Consider the following 24,816-nt stretch of genomic DNA (forward strand, 5'->3'; position numbering starts at 1 on the left):
CCGAAATGACCAGAATCGTGTTAGCTTTCCACAGAATCAAACCCCACTAAATTTGGAGTTACAAAGAGAGATTAATTACCGTTTTAGTGAAGGTATGTCCAATTACTAATTTTGCAGAAATCTACTTATGACATTCAAATTCAACATCGTCTACCAAACACATCGTAACTCCAAATTTGACGAAATTTAAATTAAAACAAGGGTAATTTCGTTAGCTTTCCGGACATGTAAATACTATTGAAAAATGAGCTACAGTGTGAGAGACATGACAAAAATACAAGTAGTAGTTCGATACAATAATTGATTTGTACAGACCTTCACTAAAATGATAATTAATCTCTCTCTGTAACTCCAAATTTAGTGGAGTTTGATTCTATGGAAAACTAACTCGATTTCGGTCATTTCGGTACCAGTTTGGTGAATTATGGATCCAAATAGAATTATGTGCGAAGTTTTGAAGTTGTGACTCGAAAGCAGATTTTGTGCAGAATTTTGGGGGACATACCTTCACTAAAACAGTAATTAATCTCTCTTTGTAACTCCAAATTTAGCGAGGTTTGGTTATCTGAAAAGATAACTCGATTACGGTCATTTCGGTATACGTTTGGTGAATTATTGATCAAAATTGAGTTGTGTACGACGCTTTGAAGTTGTGACTCGAAAGCAGAATTTTAGGGGGGGCAAAATCCAAAAAATTATAAAATAAGGGGGTAAAAGTCCGCGTTTTAAAACAGAGGGGGTAAAATTCTGATTTAATCAAAATAGGGGGGTAAAACTGCATTTAAGCCTAAAAATATAATGGAGATGCACTACTCACCATGTAAAATAGTGTACCAAGATTATCATCTAATATACAAAACTTTCAACTTTCAACTTTCAACTTAGCCACCGTGAAACAGTCCTAACCTCCTTTTCCAGCTGCTCCGGTAACACGCGAAAGACTCAACCGCTCTAACCTTCGTCGTTGCCGCTCCTTTCTCACACCCATGCCACGCAGCAAGGAATTATGAGATTAACAAGGTTTCTTTCAAAACCCTCTTTAGTTCCTAACTTTTTCACTTTCAGATTTTTCTCTCATTTTCACAATGTTAGTGATGTTGTTGATGATGATTCTATTTACATGTTCAATCGAATGCTAAATATGCGAAAAACCCCTTCCATTATTGAATTTAACAAGATTTTAAGTTCCCTTGTTAAAACAAAGAACAGTTACTCAACTGTTATTTCCCTTTTCCAACAAATGGAATTCCGTGGAACAATTAGGCCTAACATTATTACTATGTCCATTTTAATCAATTGTTATTGTCACATTGGTCAAATGACTTATGCATTTTCTCTATTGGGAAAGATTCTTAAGATGGGTTATCAGCCGAATATCGTAACCTTGACAACCCTTATAAAAGGCCTTTGTCTTAAAAATGACATTCAGAAAGCATTGTACTTTCATGATAATCTTATCGCTAAGGGTTTTCAGCTCAACCAGGTTAGTTACGGGACATTGATCAATGGGTTGTGTAAAATGGGACATACAACACCTGCCCTCCAACTGTTGACAAGACTCGAAAAAGGATCTGTCAAGCCTGGTTTGGTAATTTACAGTACAATCATTGATAGCATGTGCAAAAATAAGCTTGTAGATGATGCTTGTGAATTATTTTCTGAAATGGTTAACAAGGGAATTTTTCCAAACGTTGTCACTTATAGTGCTCTAATCTATGGTTTTTGTATTGTGAATAAATTAAAAGAAGCAATTGTTTTGTTGAATGAAATGGTATCGAAAAACATCAACCCAAATGTTTATACCTTTAATATATTGATCGATGCGTTTTGTAAGGAGGGAAAGATGAAAGAAGCTAAAAGTGTGTTAGCTATGATGATGAAACAAGGTACGAAACCTAATGTAGTTACTTATAATACTTTAATGGATGGGTTCTGCCTTCGTAATGAAGTGAAAAAGGCAATACATATATTCAACACTATGATCCAAAGGGGAATGATGCCCGATGTTAAGAGCTACAGTATTATGATCAATGGGTTCTGTAAGAGTGAAATGGTGGATGAAGCCATCAAACTCTTTGAAGAAATGTATTTAAAAAATATTATTCCTAATACAATAACATACAACACTCTTATTGATGGCTTATGCAAATCAGGGAGAATTACATATGCTTGGGAGCTTGTAGATGAGATGTGTGACAGAGGTCAACAAGCCGATGTAATCACCTACAATTCCTTCTTGCACACTTTGTGCAAAAATCATGAACTTGACGAGGCAATTGCATTAGTCAAGAAAATTAAAGACCAAGGTATCATGCCAAATTTATGGACTTTGCAAAGGTGGGAGGCTTAATGATGCACTAAAGGTTTTTAATGATCTTTTGGCTAAAGGATACAATCTAAATGTCGTAATGTACACAACTATGATTTGTGGACTTTGCAATGAGGGCTTGTTTGAAGAAGCATTTGTTTTGCTTTCAAAAATGGAAGATAAGGGCTGCTTTCCTAATGCCTTCACTTTTGAAATAATGATTTCTACTCTCTTTGAAAGCGGTGAGAATGATAAAGCAGAGAAACTTCTTCGTCAAATGATTGCTAGAGGCCTGCTATAAGAGTAAATACATGTATGTCTTTTTCTAGTTATCCATTGTTATTTTGAATTTTAATTATAATCATCGTGAAATGATTTCTTATCAGTTATTTGTTTGCTGTTATTAATTTACTGTGGTAAATAGTGATAGTTGCACTTTATGTTTTCTATTAGTACACCCGATTGTGTATCAGTACCCTAAACCCTAAACCCTAAATTCTTATATGATGATCCAAGGAGTTGAGTTTTGTAATGGTCTTGTTGCTACTGACTTTTTTGGTTATCTAATGTTTATATTTAATCAGGGCTTAACTGGTAGTTTATTAGGATAGTCGTCCAATCTGTGTAAGCACGAGCCTTTTCTTTCCTCCGCTTCCTTTATCATTATGCCGTTTTCCCATTTTTAGTAATAAAAAAACCAGCAGTAAGACCAAACTTAGAGTGAGCAGCATAATATGAGAGAACTCTCTATTGATGGACAGAATACAAATAATCGAGAAAAACTGAATAACGGCATGCTAATCACATATAAATACAATGTCTGCCTTATCCTTCCTCTCTCATATAAGAACACAAAAATAATTTTCTTTTGAATTGCCAGATATACATATACTTTTGAATAATTTTCTTATGAAGTTGGTCTCTGCCATTATATAGACTATTATTCTTTGTGCTATGCTAATTCAACAAGAAAATATATTTGTTATTCAACTTGGTTGACGATGGTGCTTTACTTCATATATGGTTTTGGCTACAATATACTTGACAATTATGCAGTCGAAGATGTGTTAAATTTTTCGTCTCTGTTACTGTCAATATTTTTTTAAGTCTCAAATAACAAGTCACATAGAGTGGAACATAAACATGAGCATTTTTTCCCTTCTTCCACTATTGTTAGCTAGGAAGTTAAATCATGGAAACTACAGCTGAGTTTTATAGTTGTACTACTACTATATGTACCATTAAATTGGATTAACTCATTATTGTCTAATTTGTGATTCATGAATTCCAACTTGATATTATATGTATTTTACCTTGGTTCTGAAGGGTTCTGCTGCTAATTGGGAACATGGACCTTGTAACATTGTGTTACTATTAATACTGTAACATTGAAGTCTTGACTAATAGACTTGGCTGCTTCTTTCTTACAGTTGCATATATTTCTTTCTTTTGACTATAATGTTCTTTCTTGCATAGGTTTTGATCTAAGAGTTCAATGTAAGTAGAACCCTTCGATTTGCGGATGCATAAAAAAAAGTGTTTTTACCATTAATATTTTTTGGTTATCTTGTTAAATAATTGGTTTATGACTTTAGAACATTGTAAATGCAGTGGTTTTCTTATGGAAACAAAAGTTCTTCCCAACTCATGTCTCTCTATCACAACTTATTTACACTTACAAAAAATTGATGATAAACTACTTGAAAGACGACGTCGTTGAGTTCGTGCGTGGCTTTCTTCTCGCTGCGAACAAGAAGAAGAAAATGTCATCACTGTTTATGAGATTAACAAGGTTTCCTGTTCATGTGATGGCTTAAACAACCACCAAAGAATCCACATTCAATTCCACATGCGAAAAATTAAAACTTCTAGCATAAATGAGTCCTTCAAAAATTCTCCAAAACTCTGCTAAATACGCACTACCAAAGCCGACAAGTTTAGCAAATCCACCCAAGCATTAACCATCACTCCCTCTAATAATTCCATCACATCCAATCGAGCCATCTTCACTACGAGCCCCATCCGTATTCAATCTAACCAAATTCTCTATATTTGTATGGGATTTGTACTTTTCGCACTCCCTGCAATGTCTCAGTCACCCCCTGAAATGACTAAACTATCCTTCTCGCTTTGTAGGATGCGAGCACGTCGATCGCGTTGCAGAAAGCGAGGGGTTATATGTAGGTGACCTTTGAATTCACCCACCCCCCAGACATTTAACATGTTCTCTATCTAAGATGCGAACACATCTTATTTTAAAAGCATCGCCGTCTAGGATGCGAACACGTCTTAATTATAAGACGTCTTCATCTTCTTCTTTCCCATTTCAACAATTTCTAAAAAACTAGGAGGAGTATTGGCCTACTGGTAAACTGGTAAAATTGAAGGTTTATTGGCCGTTTGTGGTTGAAAACAACAAAAGGAAGCTATGTTTTAAAACACAATACTCACAAACCCATTGCCCAAACCCTCAATTCTCCCAAAACCTTAGTTCGTCGAAATTGAAGGTTTCTTTGTCGTTTAGGGTCGCAATAATCAAAGGAGCAAAGAGTACTATAAGGTAAAAGCTTCCTTCCCGTTTATTTTTCTATATGCATGACTGTTTTGGTTCGCGTTGTCGTCGGCGAACAGTGAACCTGTGTTCGCTTACCGAAAAGTGATACGAATTAATCGTTCGCTTCACAGTAAGCGAGCGTATATTCTGCCTGTTGTTTCTTTTGTTGTCATTTGGTTTGGATAGTAGGTGTAGGAATAAATTGCTTTGTTTTTTTTTGCTTGTTTGTGATGTTTAGATATGGGAAATACATCCAAAGATGCTGATAGAGGGAACGTGCCACCAAGGCTAGTGCATCTGCCAGGAAGGAAAAGGCGGCTCAGAATCCTCCGAAGAAGCGGTCACGGAAAGCTCCAGCTATGTCAGATGCTGCTGAGACTGTTCACCCTTAGCATGAGGCTACGAATGTGCAGATTCAGGGTGATGGTGTAGTGCGTGAGATGGAGGAGGAGGAGGAGGAGGAGGAGGAGCAGGGGCGTCTCCGAGTTTTAGGAAGCTCTGTGCAAAATATAAAAGTGGCCCCTTAATAAAAAAAAATTAAAAAAATTATCGATTTAAAATGCATATAATATAAAAAAAAAACATTCTTGTAAACATATAAATTATCAATATTAAATCTTACATTAAATTAAATGGAACAAGAAATACAAAATAATTATCTTTGAATATAACGTCAAAAAGGAACATCATAATCTAAGATTAAATTTTATGCAAAGATTAAAATGGACTAGAACTATATTTACGAGTATAGATAACTAATATATTGATACTCATGATATTTATGAACATTAACAATATATAACTATTATTTTAGGGCCTAAAAATTAATCTATTAATATACATCTGATATTTTATAGGTATAAATAATATATAAGTAATATTATAGGATCTCAAAATTTTGAGTTAAGGCCCTTAAAATTTGGAGGCCCTATGCCGTCGCACACCTCGCACATGCATGCGAGCCTCCTCTGAGGAGGAGGAGATGGTGCAGGAAGGTGACGAAAGTTCAGTAATGAAGGTTCGATGCCCGACTTGAGTAAATCCTTATGAAGGACAGCCTGTGCCTAAGGAGTTTCCTGGGGGCCGTTGGATACGTCAGTATTGTATGATTATGGAGCGCCGCATATTGCGAGATGCATTTATGACAACAAAGTAAGTAAAAATTAAATTTTGCTATGTTATGTTTATGAATTGCAATTTCACTTTTATTAAATAGTTGTTGATTTATTAATAGGACCGTGACATGATTACGCCGGTCAGCAACGAGACAAAGATGAATTCGATTGTTTATTTTGTTAATGACTTCAAATGGGTGGCACGCAACCATGGACACCATAGGAATGTATGGCTGAAACTAACTGGATACTTGTTTCTTGATCCCGCATTGTTGTCTACTTTTGTGGAGCGATGGCACGGGGAGACCAGTAGCTTCCATATGCCGAGCAGAGAGATGACAATCACGCTAGATGACGTGTGCTGTCTTGTGCATCTACCCATTAAGGGACGTCTGCTAGACCATAAAGGTATCCCGACCAAAACTGAGGGTGTTGAGTTAATGATTAAGCATATGGGATCAACTCGGGAGGAAGCTGAGCACGAGGTTAAAACAACCAAGGGTGCACATCCAAGGTTCGTATATTTGAAGGAACTCATCAAAAAACACACGTAAGTAGTCAACAAAATTGAGGTGGATGGTGATAAGGACACTTTTGAGAGGTATAAGGGATATATTACGAGGGCGTACCTCTTATTGTTGGTTGGAACCACTATCTTCTCTAACAAGGCAAAGAACAACGTGGACCTGACATACTTAAAGTATTTCATAGATCTGGATCAGGTTCACACATATGCGTGGGGCACTGCTGCACTGGCATTCCTTTACCGGGAGTTGACAAACGCCACTATTCCGTCCTGCAAATATGTGGCTGGATACATGACGCTGCTACAGGTACAGTTATATAACCTAATTTTATTTATTTAATAGTCGATTAATTTTTTTTGAACCTTTGTATGCTATTGTATTGATGTTTTTTTACAGGCTTGGATCTACGACTACTTTTTGGACAACGGAGGGTCTTTGGATACGCAATACGAACAACAATACCACCGAGATGTTTGCCCCTTTGAGGATATAACTTTGTACTCCGGTTGCATCAGTTGTGGGCCGATCAAAGTAAGGTATCTACCAGAGCGGGTGTTACGGTAGTGTGGCTACGTGTAGACCATTCCCCGTCATCCAGATTCCGCTGCGAATATATTGGACACAGTAGATCGTATTGATCAGCATTGGCTCAATTACACGGATCGCGTTCTGACTTTTGATATGCTTGGCAGCCGTGCTACTATTTTGTCAGACACTGCCCCCGGATACATGTCGTGGTATTTCAGGATATCACATCCTTACATCGTCTATATCCCGATGAGTCTGATGCAGCAACCTATGCCTGTTGAGTCTGATGCTGCTATGCTTGGTAGATTGGCCAGCATCCGGGAAATACTCAACGGTGTTATGCACATCGATGAAGTTCCAAACAACTCTCGTGTTTACAATGAACTCCAGTCTGCATACACTTTGACATTTGTACTGAATCAGGGTGAACCCAGTTCTAGTAGTCAGCATTAGGAAAGATTATTTTTAACTCTGGTTGTTTTATTTTGTATCTATTTGATGCTTTGGAATTGTTTGGATATTAATTAGTTTAACGTTGTTCGCGATATTTCTGCAAATGCACATGTATATCGTGTAGTTATAAAAGATTATTGATCCCACATAGACTATTTTTCAATGTTTCGCTTATGTTTTTAATATGTTGTAAGGTTAAGGCTAGAGATATTAATTAAAAAGGGGTTTAAATAGTAAACTTAGACCGTATTTAAGATAATATGACTTAATAACCGAAATGTGAATTTTAGTTGTTTCAATGGATTCAATAATTAATTTGTATTAATAAAAGATTCAGTTTTCACAACTATATTGATTTAAAAATACGAGTCTCACACTGTCGTGTTGTTGACTTGTACTATACTATATAAAACTAATGCTTTGTTGTTGCTCACTCACCGTTTATAAAATATTTTTTGAAAATCGGTATAATTTAATTAACTTTAAAGAGTTGCCGCGGTGTTTAAAATTAATGTTCAGTTTTTACTATCTGGTATAAATCTCACAATGTCGCGCTATTGATTTATACCTTAGTTAATTTTCACTCTCGTGCAAAATTATTAATTTAGTTTAAGTATAAAAACTGATACAGAAAACTAATTTAAAAATTGAGTATACAAATTAACTACCGAAACAAATTAGCTTCCAATTTCGCATCCCAATTTTAATAAATTAGCTAGATATAGTTGCGGGTAACGACATAATAAGTAAATAATAAACCATCAACATAAAATATAAGCAACGAAAGCCACTGATATGTGAAAAACATAATCAACAGTGACACTGGAATTATAAATAACGAAAGTAAATAGTTACTGGAAAAGAAAAGTAAACAAATTGCAGCAAATAAATAAATAAAATAAAACAAGAGATAATAACCTTTTTTGAAACTGACTCCAAAAGTGTTGTTGATGACATCCATCGACAAGTCAATGACATCTCTGAATTTAGCTCTTTAATTGTAATGACAAGCGAACTCGATTGCTCATAGCTTGCTAGAGCGGCTGTTTCATAACCTCGTCGCTATATCTTTGATTTGCCACCTACTTGTATTAATACTTTATTAGCTAATGAAATGACGAGTTTCCTGTTATAAGGAAAAAAAAGTGTATAACTATAAATTTTCTAAGTAACAACCATACTCATTATCTCAAGGACATTTGAAATTTTAAATATTTTTTTAAGTATTGGTCTACAATGAACTCCTTCTAAAATTTTCCTAACTTCAATAAAAGAAATTATAAGGTGACAAAATAAGGTTGGAGATGCAGTCACCATGTAAAATAGTTTACCAGCTGCTCCGGTAACACACAAAAGACTCCACCGCTCTAACCTTCGTCGTTGCCGCTCCTTTCTCAAACACACCCACGCAGCAAGGAATTATGTCGCCTATGAGATTAACAAGGTTTCTTTCAAAACCCTCTTTACTTCCTAACTTTTTCACTTTCAGATTTTTCTCACATTTTCACAATGTTAGTGATGTTGTTGATGATGATTCTATTTATATGTTCAAAAGTATGCTAAATATGCGAAAAAACCCTTCCATTATTGAATTTAACAAGATTTTAAGTTCCCTTGTTAAAACAAAGAACAATTACTCAACTGTTGTTTCCCTTTTCCAACAAATGGAATTCCATGGAACAATTAGGCCTAACATTATTACTATGTCCATTTTAATCAATTGTTACTGTCACGTAGGTCAAATGACTTATGCATTTTCTATATTGGGAAAGATTCTTAAGATGGGTTATCAGCCGAATATCGTAACTGTTGGATATGCATTGAAATCTCAGTTACAAGAAGTCAGAAAAATCTTTGTTGAATCTTTTTGCATCTTTGATGTTTTGAAGATTTTTTGGGAAAAAATATATTTTCTTGGAAGATACTCTGACTTGGATTTGTTTTATTTTAAAACAGATTTGTTACTAATTTTTTGGCATATATTTTTCTATAAATAGGGAGTACTTTATTCATAGAAAAATTGAGAGAGAGAGAGAGAAAGAGAGTAGAGATGTAGAGGCAAGGATTAGAGTTTGCCACCACACAAGGGCTAGGGTTTTAGAGAGGAAAAAAAGTTTTTTCTCTTGGTACAACTCTAGGGTGGGAGAACTATCTTTGTGGTACACCTTGGGAAACACTTATCAAATTGAGTCTCTTGGCCACGGGAAGAGATTCGGGTTTTGGGTAGAATTAGGATTAATTCTTGTAACTCAATTGGAACTCTTTGTAAAGTTACTCGTTTGATATAGTGGAACGGAGGGGCTGCTCTCTCCCTAGACTAGGTCATTATTGGACCGAACTGGGTAAACAAACATTGTGTTCTTTCTTCTCCTTTATCTCGTTTATCGGTTATTATTATTATTGTTTATTCCACTTAATTATTGGTTGCCGTTCTATTGCTCCACACATCAAGTTCTTTTATTGGTGTGATTTTATAGACGAATTCACAACAATTGGCGCCCACCGTGGGGCAATCGGAACAATTTGAAGTGAGCACCATGGTTTCTAAGTCGGATATCGAGGGACTTTCCGAAAGCAATTTGGAATTGTGGAAAGCGAAGATGGAAGCAATTTTAATGTTCGAGATGATGGGTAAAACATGGAGTGTCGTTACCCGGTGCCTCGAAGATAAAGAGTTAATGGAGATTGCGAAGAAGGTCGGCCTGGAGAGGCGGTGGTAATAATACTCGGGTTACTTCTGAAACAACAACTTTATTATGAGGATGCGGAGGTGCTAGTGGAAGTTGGGAACCGGTGGAGTGTTTAGTCATGGACGTTGGATGCTCCTTTCACATGTGGTCAAAGAATGAATACTTTGAGACTCTAGAGCTAGTTGAAGGTGGAGTTGTTCATCTTGAAAACGGAAAGCTTGAAGGTTCAAGGTATGGGTTCAGTTTGCCTTACGAAGTTTGATAATCGTGAGTTTCTTTACACAATATGAGGTATGTTTTTGAACTTAGATGCAAAGATAATTGGTCATGCATCTATAACTAGTGGTGACTCTCATAATGTGGTTGAGTTGTGGGACTTCGGGTGGACCTGTTAGTGACATGAGTTTAGTTGGACTAGTGAACAAGGTTTACTAGGTGTTGAACTGAACTATAATTGTTGGAGACTAACAATAGCTTGAAGTATATTTCAGAGGAGTTAAAGATGTCTTGCGTGTTACAAGGTGGAGATCATGGTGGGTATACTTTGGTGGAAACTCAGTTTGAGGTGGAGTCTTCCAATAATGGTAGACAGTCAACATTAGCTCTTGGCTATCTAATTGGAGATAGGGAGGAGAGTTGTATTGTTGAACCAAAGAGGATGACCATGGAGACCTTGTCGGTTATGTTTCAATTGTGGCTGAAGAAGTGCAAGACCTTGAGAGATCTTCAGGGAGACAATTGAAAGCAACATGTGATCAGACTTGGTAACTTGTGAGACTGCTGGAGGTAGTTGGATACAAGGAGAGTTTGATGTTGCAGCTTGTGGAACCGCCTAAAATTCCAAGGTTGGTTTGGAGCCAAGCAAAACTTCGAGAGTACGGAAGGCATTCCGGGGTCGAAGAGTGGTGAAGGCTTGTAGGGCTATCGCAAAATCCCATGGATAGTCGGAGGCAAGCGATTCTTCAGGAGGACGAAAAAGGCACAGTCCGGGGGCTGACGAGGGATGGTGGAGCTTGTTGAGCTATCTAAAATTCCGATGATAGTTGGGAGCAAGCGTTTCTTCAGGGAGGTACGGACTTGACCAGTTCAGAGTCTGGAGATGGTGCGGTGAATCTTGTGGGGCTACCTAAAATCCTATGGTAGTGGGATGCAAGATCTTCATGAGAGCGGAAGGCATTCCGAGGATGAAGAGGGAGGTACAATCTGGTGATCTTGAATAGAAGATTCAAGATGAAGAGAGCAGCACGCTGGTTGATGGGATCACCATCAATTTAAAGGCAAGGTGGAGAATTATTGGATATGCCTTGAAATCTCAGTTACAAGAAGTCAGAAAAATCTTTGTTGAATCTTTTTGCATCTTTGATGTTTTGAAGATTTTTTAGGAAAAAATATATTTTCTTGGAAGATACTCTGACTTGGATTTGTTTTATTTTAAAACAGATTTGTTACTAATTTTTTGGCATATATTTTTCTATAAATAGGGAGTGCTTTATTCATAGAAAAATTGAGAGAGAGAGAGAAAGAGAGTAGAGATGTAGAGGCAAGGATTAGGGTTTGCCACCACACAAGGGCTAGGGTTTTAGAGAGGAAAAAAAGTTTTTTCTCTTGGTACAACTCTAGGGTGGGAGAACTATCTTTGTGGTACACCTTGGGAAACACTTATCAAATTGAGTCTCTTGGGAGATTCGGGTTTTGGGTAGAATTAGGATTAATTCTTGTAACTCAATTGTAACTCTTTGTAAAGTTACTCGTTTGATATAGTGGAACGGAGGGGCTGCTCTCTCCCCCGGACTAGGTCATTATTGGACCGAACTGGGTAAACAAACATTGTGTTCTTTCTTCTCCTTTATCTCGTTTATCGGTTATTATTATTATTATTGCTTATTCCACTTAATTATTGGTTGCCGTTCTATTGCTCCACACATCAAGTTCTTTTATTGGTGTGATTTTATAGACGAATTCACAACAGTAACCTTGACAACCCTTATAAAAGGCCTTTGTCTTAATAATGACATTCAGAAAGCATTGTACTTTCATGATGATCTTATCACAAAGGGTTTTCAGTTGGATCATGTTAGTTACGGGACATTGATTAATCGCTTGTGTAAAATGGGACATACAACAAATGCCCTCCAACTGTTGAGACAACTCAAACAAGGATCAGTCAAGCCTGATGTGGTAATTTACAATACAATCATTGATAGCATGTGCAAAGCTAAGCTTGTAGATGATGCTTGTGAATTATTTTCTGAAATGGTTAACAAGGGAATTTTTCCAGACGTTGTCACTTATAGTGCTCTAATCTATGGTTTTTGTATTGTGAATAAATTAAAAGAAGCAATTGTTTTGTTGAACGAAATGGTATCGAAAAACATCAACCCAAATGTTTATACCTTTAGTATATTGATCGATGCGTTTTGTAAGGAGGGAAAGATGAAAGAAGCTAAAAGTGTGTTAGCTATGATGATGAAACAAGGCATGAAACCTGATGTAGTTACTTATAATACTTTAATGGATGGGTTCTGCCTTCGTAATGAAGTGAGCAAGGCCAAATATATATTCAACACTATGGTCCAAAGAGGAATGATGCCCGATGTTAAGAGCTACAGTATTATGATCAATGGGTTCTGTAAGAGTGAAATGGTGGATGAAGCCATCAAACTCTTTGAAGAAATGTATTTAAAAAATATTATTCCTAATACATGTAACATACAACACTCTTATTGATGGCTTGTGCAAATCAGGGAGAATACATTGCAGCATCATTATGTGCATGCCAAGTCATCTAGCTAGTGAATCTAATGGAAGAAATGACAGGTGAAGATCATGGATCAGTGACCATGAATTAATATAGATAACATCTCAACAATAAATTTGGCTAAGAATATTGTAGCACATGGCAGGAGCGAGCATATAGAGATGAGATTTCATCACTCAGAGAATGGGTCAATAATGACAAATTATGCTTGAAGCATTGTAGAAGTGGAGAGCAGCTTGCTGATATTCTTACAAAGACAGTGCAAATAAAAGTGTACAAGAAGCTAAGAAACATGATGGGCTTAGAATCATTAGCAACATTGAATTAAATGGTGTGTTAGTTTATAATTCAAGTGTTGCAATTTACTTGTGTTACAAGCAATAGCTTGTTTTAAAGTGTTTTGATTGGTTGTTAAGTGTAACTGACTGGACAAAAGTTAGTTAGAGAGTCAGTTAGTGATTAGTAGTTATCTAATAATTAGGGAGTTTGTTAGAAGTTACAAGTGTGTAACTTAGGGTGCAAGTAGGGAGTTATCTAATAATTAGTTGTTAGTAGTTATCTAATAATTAGGGAGTTTGCATCTATTTTAATTGATTCAATTCTTGTGGTGTGAATAAAATAACAAAGTTTCCCTAATAGTGTATTCATCTTCTTCCTCTCTCTTCCAAATCAATTCCTCCATTGCTGATCAATTTTTGAGTTCATAGTTTTTTCATTTTGTTCTACTGGTTTCTGTGCTCATTGGCGCACCCAGAGCCTACCAGTTTTGTGTGTGTGATTCATAGAGTGAGATTGTGTTCCAATAATAATAACCATCCACTACCTCATAAATGATAAGTTAAAAATCTGAATAGTCAAATTCTTTATTTTTATGAATTCTTCTCTTTTTTATGTATAAATGAACATATTTTTATGATCTGTTCATTCCATGATCTCTTTTTAAACTACAAATACAAAATATTTATGATTATTCCATAATCTATCACACCCCGTCAAAATGGAAGGGTCACCGAAAGACTAATTTCTTTTTAATCGATCATTGGAGGTAGACATTATTAAGGTTTGATTTATGAAACTTTGCTCTATATGATTTTCATTCTTCTTTGTCTTCTCTTTTTGAATATGATTTTTTTTTTTGCTTAAATGAAATTGAGTCTTGAATGATTGTGTTAGTGGCTTCATTAACTCAATTGTAGGAAGAGAAAACAAGAAGTAGATATTGCATTGAAGGTGTTTCATGTTTTGTCTAGCTTGGTTTGACTTTGGATTTTAAAGTTTATTCTTGGCTAAATGTCTGTTTAATTCATTTTCCTTGATTAATCTTCCTCCTAGAAGCTTTTTTAGTATTAAAATTGTGAACTATGGTGAGCTTATCATTGTAATTCAAAACCAAAAATGGATTCACATTTTGCTGGATCTCTTTGGGAATTAGTTCGGGAATGGGTTGACATTTCTCCGGTGGATTCTACTACTTTGCATGATCATTTTGCCCAGTTTACAGCTTCTTGCAGGTGTATCTCGAGCGCGGCGGTCCTTTCTGCAGCTTCTTTGACTCGTTTGTGCTTGGGTGGTATGAACATAGAGAAATCATCGTTTGTTCAAAGGCTCAACAGACACACCTCATCTTTTATTGGATAAGATCAAGCTTTTCTCTTTTAGGTGGTTGAAGACGACGAGTATCACGTTAGTTTCAAACTACCATAGCTGGCTGTCTAGTCAATTGTTGTGTTTGAGCCTTGTTTGATTTGATTGTGATTGCATCTCTTTAACTCTATTGTAAACTTTTGTAGTCTATCTCGGTACGCCTTGTGCTGGGGAGGCTGTTTGTGTTAATATATTCCATTTTAGTTTCTTAAAAAAAAAAGGATTAAATTAAACTCATTAATATTCACCAAAAAAAATAAAAAAAATTAAACTCATTAATGTTGTTGAACCTCTTGTATTGATTGTTTTTAAATCATTGTTTTCAAGTCTATTTGGTTTTGTTTATGTTTATTTCATCTTCAACTAAAACCCCCTTAGACCTTTTAATTTTGTTTTTAAATTTGGTTAAATTTCAAGGTTGGTCAATTGGGAAACGATCTGGGTTGTCAGTGCCACTTTTACTATAAGTAGTGTTTTAACTCGGTTTTATTAATTTTGGTGAGTTCGATGTGACATAACCCTTCAACAAACTCTTAAATTACAATTTTACTTTTAAGGAGAACTTTAAATAATTCATTTTCACTATATTTATTATTTTTTTTAAAAAAATAAAATGTTAAAACGACGTAGTTCTAAACCTATACTTTTTTTTAAAAAAAGTAAAAAAATAAAAATCCATGCAATACAAGTTCATGCGTGTATGAGTTGAGGATATCCGAAACAAATTGGGTATGATATTAAGAGCATGGTGGTACGAGGATACGTGAATCCCATGAGGTTTGAGAATGAGGAAGACAAAACTCGTCTCTGTTGTCATGGTTACTCTCAAATAAGTTCTTGACTTTGTAGATATTTTAAAAAAAGTTTACTTGTTTAAGCAGTCAAAAAAAAAGTTGGTCCATATATTTAACCACTTACTATCAATTAAATCATTATATTTTAATAATTTACTATTAATTTTTTTTGACAGAATTTACTATTAATTTGATATCTAACTTTACTAGCTTAATATTAATTTCCAACTTACTCAAAAAGACTAAGAGTGTGTTTGGTAGATCTAATAAGTTAGCTTATAGCTTATTGAATTGACTTATAAGCATGTTCGAAAAAAATAAATGTGTTTGGTAAAATCTTTGTTCGGAAAAAATAAATGTGTTTGGCAAAATCTTTTCTTATTAGCTTATAGCTTTTTTTGATATATTATTTCAAGTAGCGTTTGAGCTTATAGCTTTTTATGGTTATTTCCATATCTAACCTTTAATTTAATTTTATTATATTTTATAAAATAAAAAAACTACCCACTAACATAGTGTTTTTTTACGTCTTTTTATATCCATCATTTTAAAAACTAATTTACCAAACACTTTAGCTTTTCAGACATCATAATAAGCTAGCTTTTCAGCTATCTGCTAGCTTATCAGTTTAATTTTGCCAAACGAAACTTAAAATGGAAATTTTTTGACGAAGTCCTTAGAGACCAGAGAGTATACAAACCCCACACGGCCACACCCAGATCAATATTAGAGAGTATACTTACTCTTGCAGAAAATTGATCATAAACTACTTGAAAGACGACGTCGTTGAGTAGTTCATGCGTGGCTTTCTTCTGCAATTGAATTTCACGCTGCGACTGCGAACAAGAAGAAGAAAATGTCATCACTGTTTATGAGATTAACAAGGTTTCCTTCAAAACCCTTTTTTCCCTTTACTTTAAGGTTATTCTCTCACTCTCACAATGTTAATGTTAATGATGTTAATGATGATGCTATTTACTCATTCAATCGAATGCTACAAATGCGTAATACTCCTTCCATTATTGAATTTAACAAGATTTTATGTTCCCTTGTTAAAATGAAGAATAATTACTCAACTGTTATTTCCCTTTCCCAACAAATGGAATTCCATGGAATTAGACCTGACATTTTAACTATCACCATTTTGATCAATTGTTATTGTCACATTGGTCAAATGACTTATGCATTTTCTCTATTGGGAAAGATTCTTAAGATGGGTTATCAGCCGAATATCGTAACCTTGACAACCCTTATAAAAGGCCTTTGTCTTAAAAATGACATTCAGAAAGCATTGTACTTTCATGATGATCTTATCGCTAAGGGATTTCAGCTCAACCAGGTTAGTTACGGGACATTGATCAATGGGTTGTCTAAAATGGGTCAAACAACAGCTGCCCTCCAACTGTTGAGACGGCTCGAAAAAGGATCAGTCAAGCCTGATTTAGTAATTTACAGTACAATCATTGACAGCATGTGCAAAGATAAGCTTGTAGATGATGCTTGTGAATTATTTTCTGAAATGGTTAACAAGGGAATTTTTCCAAACGTTGTCACTTATAGTGCTCTAATCTATGGTTTTTGTATTGTGAATAAATTAAAAGAAGCAATTGTTTTGTTGAACGAAATGGTATCGAAAAACATCAACCCAGATGTTTATACCTTTAGTATATTGATTGATGCGTTTTGTAAAGAGGGAAAGATGAAAGAAGCTAAAAGTATGTTAGCTGTGATGATGAAACAAGGTACGAAACCTAATGTAATTACTTATAATACTTTAATGGATGGGTTCTGCCTTCGTAATGAAGTGAAAAAGGCATTACATATATTTAACACTATGATTCAAAGGGGAGTGATGCCCGATGTTAAGAGCTACAACATCATGATAAATGGATTTTGTAAGAGTGAAATGGTGGATGAAGCCATCAAACTCTTTGAAGAAATGTATTTAAAAAATATGATTCCTAATACAGTAACATACAACACTCTTATTGATGGCTTGTGCAAATCAGGGAGAATTGCATATGCTTGGGAGCTTGTAGATGAGATGTGTGACAGAGGCCAACCGCCCAATGTAATCACCTACAATTCCTTCTTGCACACTTTGTGCAAAAATCATGAACTTGACAAGGCAATTGCATTAGTCAAGAAAATTAACGACCAAGGTATCATGCCAAATTTGTACACGTACAGTACCCTAATTGATGGACTTTGCAAAGGTGGGAGGCTTAATGATGCACTAAAGGTTTTTAATAATCTTTTGGCTAAAGGATACAATCTAGATGTCGTAACGTACACAACTATGATTTGTGGACTTTGTAATGAGGGCTTGTTTGAAGAAGCATTTGTTTTGCTGTCAAAAATGGAAGATAAGGGCTGCTTTCCTAATGCCTTCACTTTTGAAATAATGATTTCTACTCTCTTTGAAAGAGGTGAGAATGATAAAGCAGAGAAACTTCTTCGTCAAATGATTGCTAGAGGCCTGCTATAAGAGTAAATACATGTATGTCTTTTTCTAGTTATCCATTGTTATTTTGAATTTTAATTATAATCATCGTGAAATGATTTCTTATCAGTTATTTGTTTGCTGTTATTAATTTACTGTGGTAAATAGTGATAGTTGCATTTTCTGTTTTCTATTAGTACACCCGATTGTGTATCGGTAATTGTTCAATGCCCTATATATGTAGAATCTCGATTTCCCTTCTTTTCTTTGTTTTTCATTGAAAACTGATTGTATTACAGGTATTAAATTCTTATATGATGATTCAAGGAGTTGAGTTTTGTAATGGTCTTGTTGCTACTGATTTTTTTGGTTATCAAATGTTTATAATTAATCAGGGCTTAAGTGGTAGTTTATTAGGATAGTCGTCCAATCTGTGTAAGCACGAGCCTTTTCTTTCCTCCGCTTCCTTTATCATTATGCCGTTTTCCCATTTTTAGTAATAAAAAAACCAGCAGTAAGACCAAACTTAGAGTGAGCAGCATAATATGAGAGAACTCTCTAATGATGGACAGAATACAAATAATAGAGAAAAACTGAATAACGGCATGCTAATCACATATAAATACAATGTCTGCCTTATCCTTCCTCTCTCATATAAGAACACAAAAATAATTTTCTTTTGAATTGCCAGATATACATATACTTTTGAATAATTTTCCTATGAAGTTGGTCTCTGCCATTATATAGACTATTATTCTTTGTGCTATGCTAATTCAACAAGAAAATATATTTGTTATTCAACTTGGTTGAGGATGGTGCTTTACTTCATATATGGTTTTGGCTACAATGTACTTGACAATTATGCAGTCGAAGATGTGTTAATTTTTTGTCTCTGTTACTGTCAATTTTTTTTTAAGTCTCAAATAACAAGTCACATAGAGTGGAACATAAACGTGAGCATTTTTTTCCCTTCTTCCACTATTGTTAGCTAGGAAGTTACAATCATGGAAACTACAGCTGAGTTTTATAGTTGTACTACTACTATATGTACCATTAATAAAAAAAAGTGTTTTCCCTCCGATTTGCGGATGCATAAAAAAAGTGTTTTTACCATTAATATTTTTTGGTTATCTTGTTAAATAATTGGTTTATGACTTTAGAACATTTTAAATGCAGTGGTTTTCTTATGGAAACAAAAGTTCCTCCCAACTCATGTCTCTCTATCACAACTTATTTCCACTTACAAAAAATTGATGATAAACTACTTGAAAGACGACGTCGTTGAGTTCGTGCGTGGCTTTCTTCTCGCTGCGAACAAGAAGAAGAAAATGTCATCACTGTTTATGAGATTAACAAGGTTTCCTGTTCATGTGATGGCTTGAACAACCACCAAAGAATCCACATTCAATTCCACATGCGAAAAATTAAAACTTCTAGCATAAATGAGTCCTTCAAAAACTCTCCAAAACTCTGCTAAATATGCACTACCAAAGCCGACAAGTTTAGCAAATCCACCCAAGCATTCACCATCACTCCCTCTAATAATTCCATCACATCCAATCGAGCCATCTTCACTACGAGCCCCGTCCGTATTCAATCTAACCAAATTCTCTATATTTGTATGGGATTTGTACTTTTCGCACTCCCTGCAATGTCTCAGTCACCCCCTGAAATGACCAAACTATCTTTCTCGCTTTGTAGGATGCGAGCACGTCGATCGCGTTGCAGAAGGCTAGGTTGTATATGTAGGTGGCCTTTGAATTCACCCACCCCAAACATTTAACATGTTCGCTATCTAAGATGCGAACACATCTTATTTTAAAAGCATCGCCGTCTAGGATGCGAACACGTCTTAATTATAAGACGTCTTCATCTTCTTCTTTCCCATTTCAACGATTTCTGAAAAACTAGGAGGAGTATTGGCCTACTGGTAAACTGGTAAAATTGAAGGTTTATTGGCCGTTTGTGGTTGAAAACAACAAAAGGAAGTTATGTTTTAAAACACAATACTCCCAAACCCATTGCCCAAACCCTCAATTCTCCCAAAACCTTAGTTCATCAAAATTGAAGGTTTCTTGGTCGTTTAGGGTCGCAATAATCAAAGGAGCAAAGAGTAATATAAGGTAAAGGCTTCCTTCCCGTTTATTTTTCTATATTCATGACTGTGTTGGTTCGCGTTGTGGTCGGCGAACAGTGAACCTGTGTTCGCTTACCGGATAGCGATACGAATTAATCGTTCGCTTCACAGTAAGCGAGCGTATATTCTGCCTGCTGTTTCTTTTGTTGTCATTTGGTTTGGATAGTAGGTGTAGGAATAAATTTGTTGGAAAATATTTAGTTTCCTAGTTTGTTATTTCTAGAAGATTCTAAGCTTATCTATTATTTTCTTTTATGTTTGTACTCTTCCTATTTAAACCAGCCTTGAGCTGAGGAATAACACACAACAATATTCACTTATTATTTTCTACATGGTATCGAGAGCTCCCGATTTTGGGGGTCTCGCTTCTGCAAAACCCTAGCCGCCGTCGTGTTTACAATCTGACCACGACAACTGATTTTTGTGTGCGGCACTGTTCATCGTGATACTGTTTATGCGCACTGTTCATTCGCTGATACTGTTCATCGGCGGTACTGTTTAAACGCACTGTTCGTTACGTTGTACTGTTCATGACGGTACTGTTCACCGGCGGTACTGTTCATTACGTGATTACTGTTCATGAGTACCGTTCACCACACTACTTTTCCTTTGCTCCTTCCGGTACTACTTGGCTAAGATTATTAATTATGACGTTTTTTTATTCTCGACGACGATCATCCACTTTCAAATACCGTCGTGAATGCAAATATTGTCATCGTTTGGGACATACTATTTTTCAATGTTGGAAATTACATGGTCTTCCGCGACCTTCAAATCAGAAGAACAAAGGTGGAGGTGAGGGTCATACATTCCAAGCCAGTAATTCTGATCAAGAGCATCAGTCTTCTTCAATTCAGCTTTCATTCACGATGGAACAACTAGACAGACTGTACAAAATTCTTGAATCTAACACTCTTTCTGGCTCTGTTGCCCCCAAAGGTACTTCTGCCCTTTTTAGTGTCAGTCCCAGTCGTGCTTGGATAGTAGATTCGGGTGCAAGTGATCACATGACAGGTGATTCTACTCTGTTTTCTTCTTATAGTCCATGTGCAGGTAACCATAAAATAAAAATTACGGATGGATCCTTTTCAGCCATTGCGGGTAAAGGTTCGGTTGTGTTGTCTCCAAGTCTAACCCTTAAAGATGTTCTTTATGTCCCAAATCTATCTTGTAGTCTCATGTCTGTCAGTAAATTAGCCCAAGATAGAAATTGTCAAACTAATTTTTTCCGTACTCATTGCGTTTTTCAGGATTTGAACTCGGGGAAGATGATTGGTAGTGCTAAGGAGAGTGGAGGACTCTACTACTTCGACATTGAACCTGAATCACAACTACCTTCCAAACCAATAAGTTCATGCTTTGAATCTTTTTTAGTTCTGAATAATAATAATGATGATGTTATGTTATGGCATTCACGATTAGGTCATCCTAGTTTTCCTTATTTAAAACACTTATTTCCTGAGTTATTTCGTAATAAGGATTTATCTTTGTTTAAATGTGAAGCATGTGAATTTGCAAAACATCAACGTTCTCATTTTCCATTACAGCCCTACAAACCATCAAAACCTTTTTCTGTTATTCACAGTGATGTTTGGGGCTCTAACCGAACGAGTACACTTTCTCATAAAAAATGGTTTATCACATTTATAGATGATCACTCAAGAGGAAATCTGACATTTGTCAGGCCGTAAAAGATTTTGTTAAGATGGTGCAAAATCAATTTCAAACAAATATTCAAGTATTTAGATGTGATAACGGCAAAGAATATTTTAACACAATGTTGAGTGATTTTTTTCGTGAAAATGGAATTGTGCATCAAAGTTCATGTCCTAACACTCCCCAACAAAATGGAGTTGCAGAAAGAAAAAATAGGCACTTGTTGGAGGTGGCTAGAGCTTTACTTTTCGCAAGTAAAGTACCAAATTATTTGTGGGATGAAGCAGTTTTAACTGCTGCATACTTAATTAACAGAGTGCCCTCCAAAGTTCTTAATTTTAAAACTCCAATTCATATTTTCAATGAATGTTTTCCTAATGATCGTGTTTCAAATGATTTGACCTTAAAAATCTTTGGTTGCACTGCATTTGTTCATGAACATAAGAATATTAGCAAACTCGAACCGCGTGCTATAAAATGTGTTTTTGTTGGGTATTCTCCAACCCAGAAGGGATATAAATGTTTTGATCCAAAAAACCAGAAAATATTTGTCACCATGGATGTTACATTCTTTGAAAACAAACCTTTTTTTGACACGCATCTTCAGGGGGGAAATTTAAATGAAGATTCGTCTCAAACTGAGGACATGAGTTTTTTTAACTCGTTTCAAACTGAGGACATGAGTTTTTTTAACTCGTTTCAAACTGAGGACATGAGTTTTTTTAATAATTTATCTTTGCCGGTATCACAAAGTTCTAAGACTTATACTTCTACACCAACGAAAAATGGCCATGATTCTTTATCTAATCCTACTCCTATTATGAGTAGTGAGCTTGGTGAATCCGGGCCTACAATTTCTCATGAAGAAAACAACGAGAATCTTGAAAACAATGATAATGATGATCTAATTGAAATGCCACAAAATAATGAGTCATATAAAGATAATAGGTTTGAAGCAGGAAACAAGACTTGGAAAGGAAAGGTTTTTGTGAGAAAGAATCACAAAGAAAGTGATGAGTCCACATCTCAACACTGTCATGAATCTGAATTGGGGGATGATCAACTTCCTAAAAAAAAGAAAAGGTAAGTCTATCTCTGTTTCTTAGAGTCGTATTTTGTATCCTGATATCGATGATCCTGTGGCTGTTAGAAAACCTGTTAGATCTTGCACTAAATACCCATTGTCCAATTTTATATCATATTCAAATTTGTCTTTGTTGGGTTTTTGTATATTGGCTACATTTTGCAAAAACATATTTTAGCCAAGTGTTGAGACAAGTGTGCTGACCCCAAGTGTTGTGACAAATGTTGTGACACTTTGGAACAACACCTGACTCTGTTCTGCGCGCGCCAGCTGGATGTTATTATTTTCTACTCAATCTTTTGAAGATCTGTTTGAAGAATTATGTCAAGGTTTCTTACAGAGGAAGGCGCACGTGTTTAATGTGTTTCATGAGGCAGCTAAACCCTAGTTTTATTTTCCAAAAGAATTATATTTTTGGAAAATATATTTTTGCGGTTTCAAAAATATAACTATTGTTTTCAAAAATATATCACTGCTGCCGCAATTCTAGAAGCCCTAATTTTGTCTTGAAGCCCAAGTCGTTCTACTACTATAAATACAAAGGCAAGCATATGGTTTCAAGCATCTAAAATCGTGTTCTTACAAAGCGTGTGTTTTAGGGATTTTAGAGTGTTAATTGTGAGCCTATCTTGTGTCTCATTGATGCAAGCTTAGGACCTGAGTGTTATTGAGTTGTAAGTGTGAACTTCTCCTAAGCTTTGAAGTACGGAGATTGTTCCATTGTGTTGTGTGGTTTACTCGCAAGCTTTTAAGCAAGAGTGAATCCTAGTTTTTAGGAGTGTGTCTCCACCTGTTGTGTGTGAAATTGAATAGCAGCGCTGTCTGTGTTGCTAAGGTGGGAATTGGGACGGGGTCTCATATCTAGGAGTTCCTAGGTAGAAGGGTCATTGGGTAGTGATTAAGTGAGAAGTTGTAAACGGGTGAGTTTAGCTTCGAAGTAATACTGCTGATAGTGGACTTCATTCCTGGATTGGTATCCCCCAGAGTAGGCTTTAGGCTGAACTGGGTTAACAACTCTCGTGTGTTATTTACTTTACTGTTTGTATTGTTTTATGTTATTTACTCTGTTTATAGACAAGTGTTGGCGCACCAGTGACAACATCTGTCTACAACAGACAAGTGTTGCTACACCTTGAGCAACACCTGTCCACTGTGTGCCAGGAATTTCAATTGGCATCAGAGCAGGCACCCTGTTCTGAATTTTAGGGTGAGCTCCAGGGAAATCGTTTCTGGCAAGGATGGACAAAGAAGGAGGTTTTGTTACCAGACCACCTCTCTTGGTTGGCGCTTCAAACTATGACTATTGGAAGTCCCGCATGATGGCCTTCCTAAAACAAATTGATAGCAAGACATGGAAGGCAATTCTGAGAGGATGGACTCCACCTGTGAAGATGGACAAAGATGGTAAACCAACTCTTGAGTTGAAATCTGCTGAAGAATGGTCCAAAGAAGAAGATGAGCTTGCTCTTGCAAACTCAAAAGCTTTATATGCGCTATATAATGGTGTTGACAAGCACATATTCAGACTCATCAAAAAGTGTGTTTGTGCTAAGGAAGCTTGGACAATTCTTGAGACTGTTCATGAAGGTACCTCTAAAGTGAAGCTATCTAAGCTACAACTCCTGACAACAAAGTTTGAGAATCTAAGAATGAATGATGATGAAACCATTCAAGATTTTCACATGACCATACTTGATTTTGACAATCAATTTGATGCCTTGGGTGAAAAGATACCTGAAGAAAAGCTGGTAAGAAAAATGCTCAGGTCTCTACCTAAGAAGTTTGACATGAAAGTCACAGCTATAGAAGAAGCAAAGGATATCACAGATATGAAGCTAGATGAACTGGTTGGTTCACTACAAACCTATGAGGTAGCCACAAATGAAAAGATGGATAAGAAAAACAAAAGTATTGCTTTTGTTTCAAATGCTGAGGAAGAAGATCAACTGAGTGACACAGAATCTGAACAAAGCATCTCTGATGCAATGGTTCTTTTGGGAAAGCAATTTAATAAGGTGCTAAAGAGAATGGACAAACGCTCGAAGACAGGTGCAGCTGACATTGGTCGCAACACTTACAGGAATTTCAGAAAACCTGTAACAGATGAGAAATCAGCTCCAAATAA

At 35.8% G+C, this 24,816-nt stretch overlaps 1 protein-coding gene and 1 long non-coding RNA gene across 5 annotated transcripts; both read left to right on the plus strand.

The window, feature by feature from the left end:
* The first annotated feature begins 854 nt into the window (after positions 1 to 854).
* Positions 855 to 20,271, plus strand: LOC123911234 (pentatricopeptide repeat-containing protein At1g62670, mitochondrial-like). Of its 4 annotated transcripts, XM_045962610.1 has the most exons (3): positions 855 to 1,020; positions 1,314 to 2,306; positions 17,534 to 17,997. In XM_045962610.1, the coding sequence occupies exons 2-3, from the start codon at positions 1,319 to 1,321 to the stop codon at positions 17,857 to 17,859; spliced, it is 1,314 nt and encodes a 437-aa protein (XP_045818566.1). In that variant the 5' UTR covers positions 855 to 1,020; positions 1,314 to 1,318; the 3' UTR covers positions 17,860 to 17,997. The 4 variants fall into 4 exon arrangements, with proteins under 4 accessions (XP_045818566.1, XP_045818565.1, XP_045818564.1 ...); XM_045962609.1 differs by having other exon boundaries at positions 855 to 2,318; positions 17,546 to 17,997; XM_045962608.1 differs by having other exon boundaries at positions 855 to 2,306.
* LOC123911241 lies at positions 5,720 to 7,581 on the plus strand. The gene is made up of 3 exons (XR_006810411.1): positions 5,720 to 6,014; positions 6,097 to 6,810; positions 6,901 to 7,581. It is a non-coding gene; the product is annotated as an uncharacterized LOC123911241 (long non-coding RNA).
* Positions 20,272 to 24,816: the final 4,545 nt, after the last annotated feature.

This window comes from Trifolium pratense, linkage group LG2 (genome assembly GCF_020283565.1).
Source record: "Trifolium pratense cultivar HEN17-A07 linkage group LG2, ARS_RC_1.1, whole genome shotgun sequence".
Classification (NCBI taxonomy): Eukaryota; Viridiplantae; Streptophyta; class Magnoliopsida; order Fabales; family Fabaceae; genus Trifolium; species Trifolium pratense.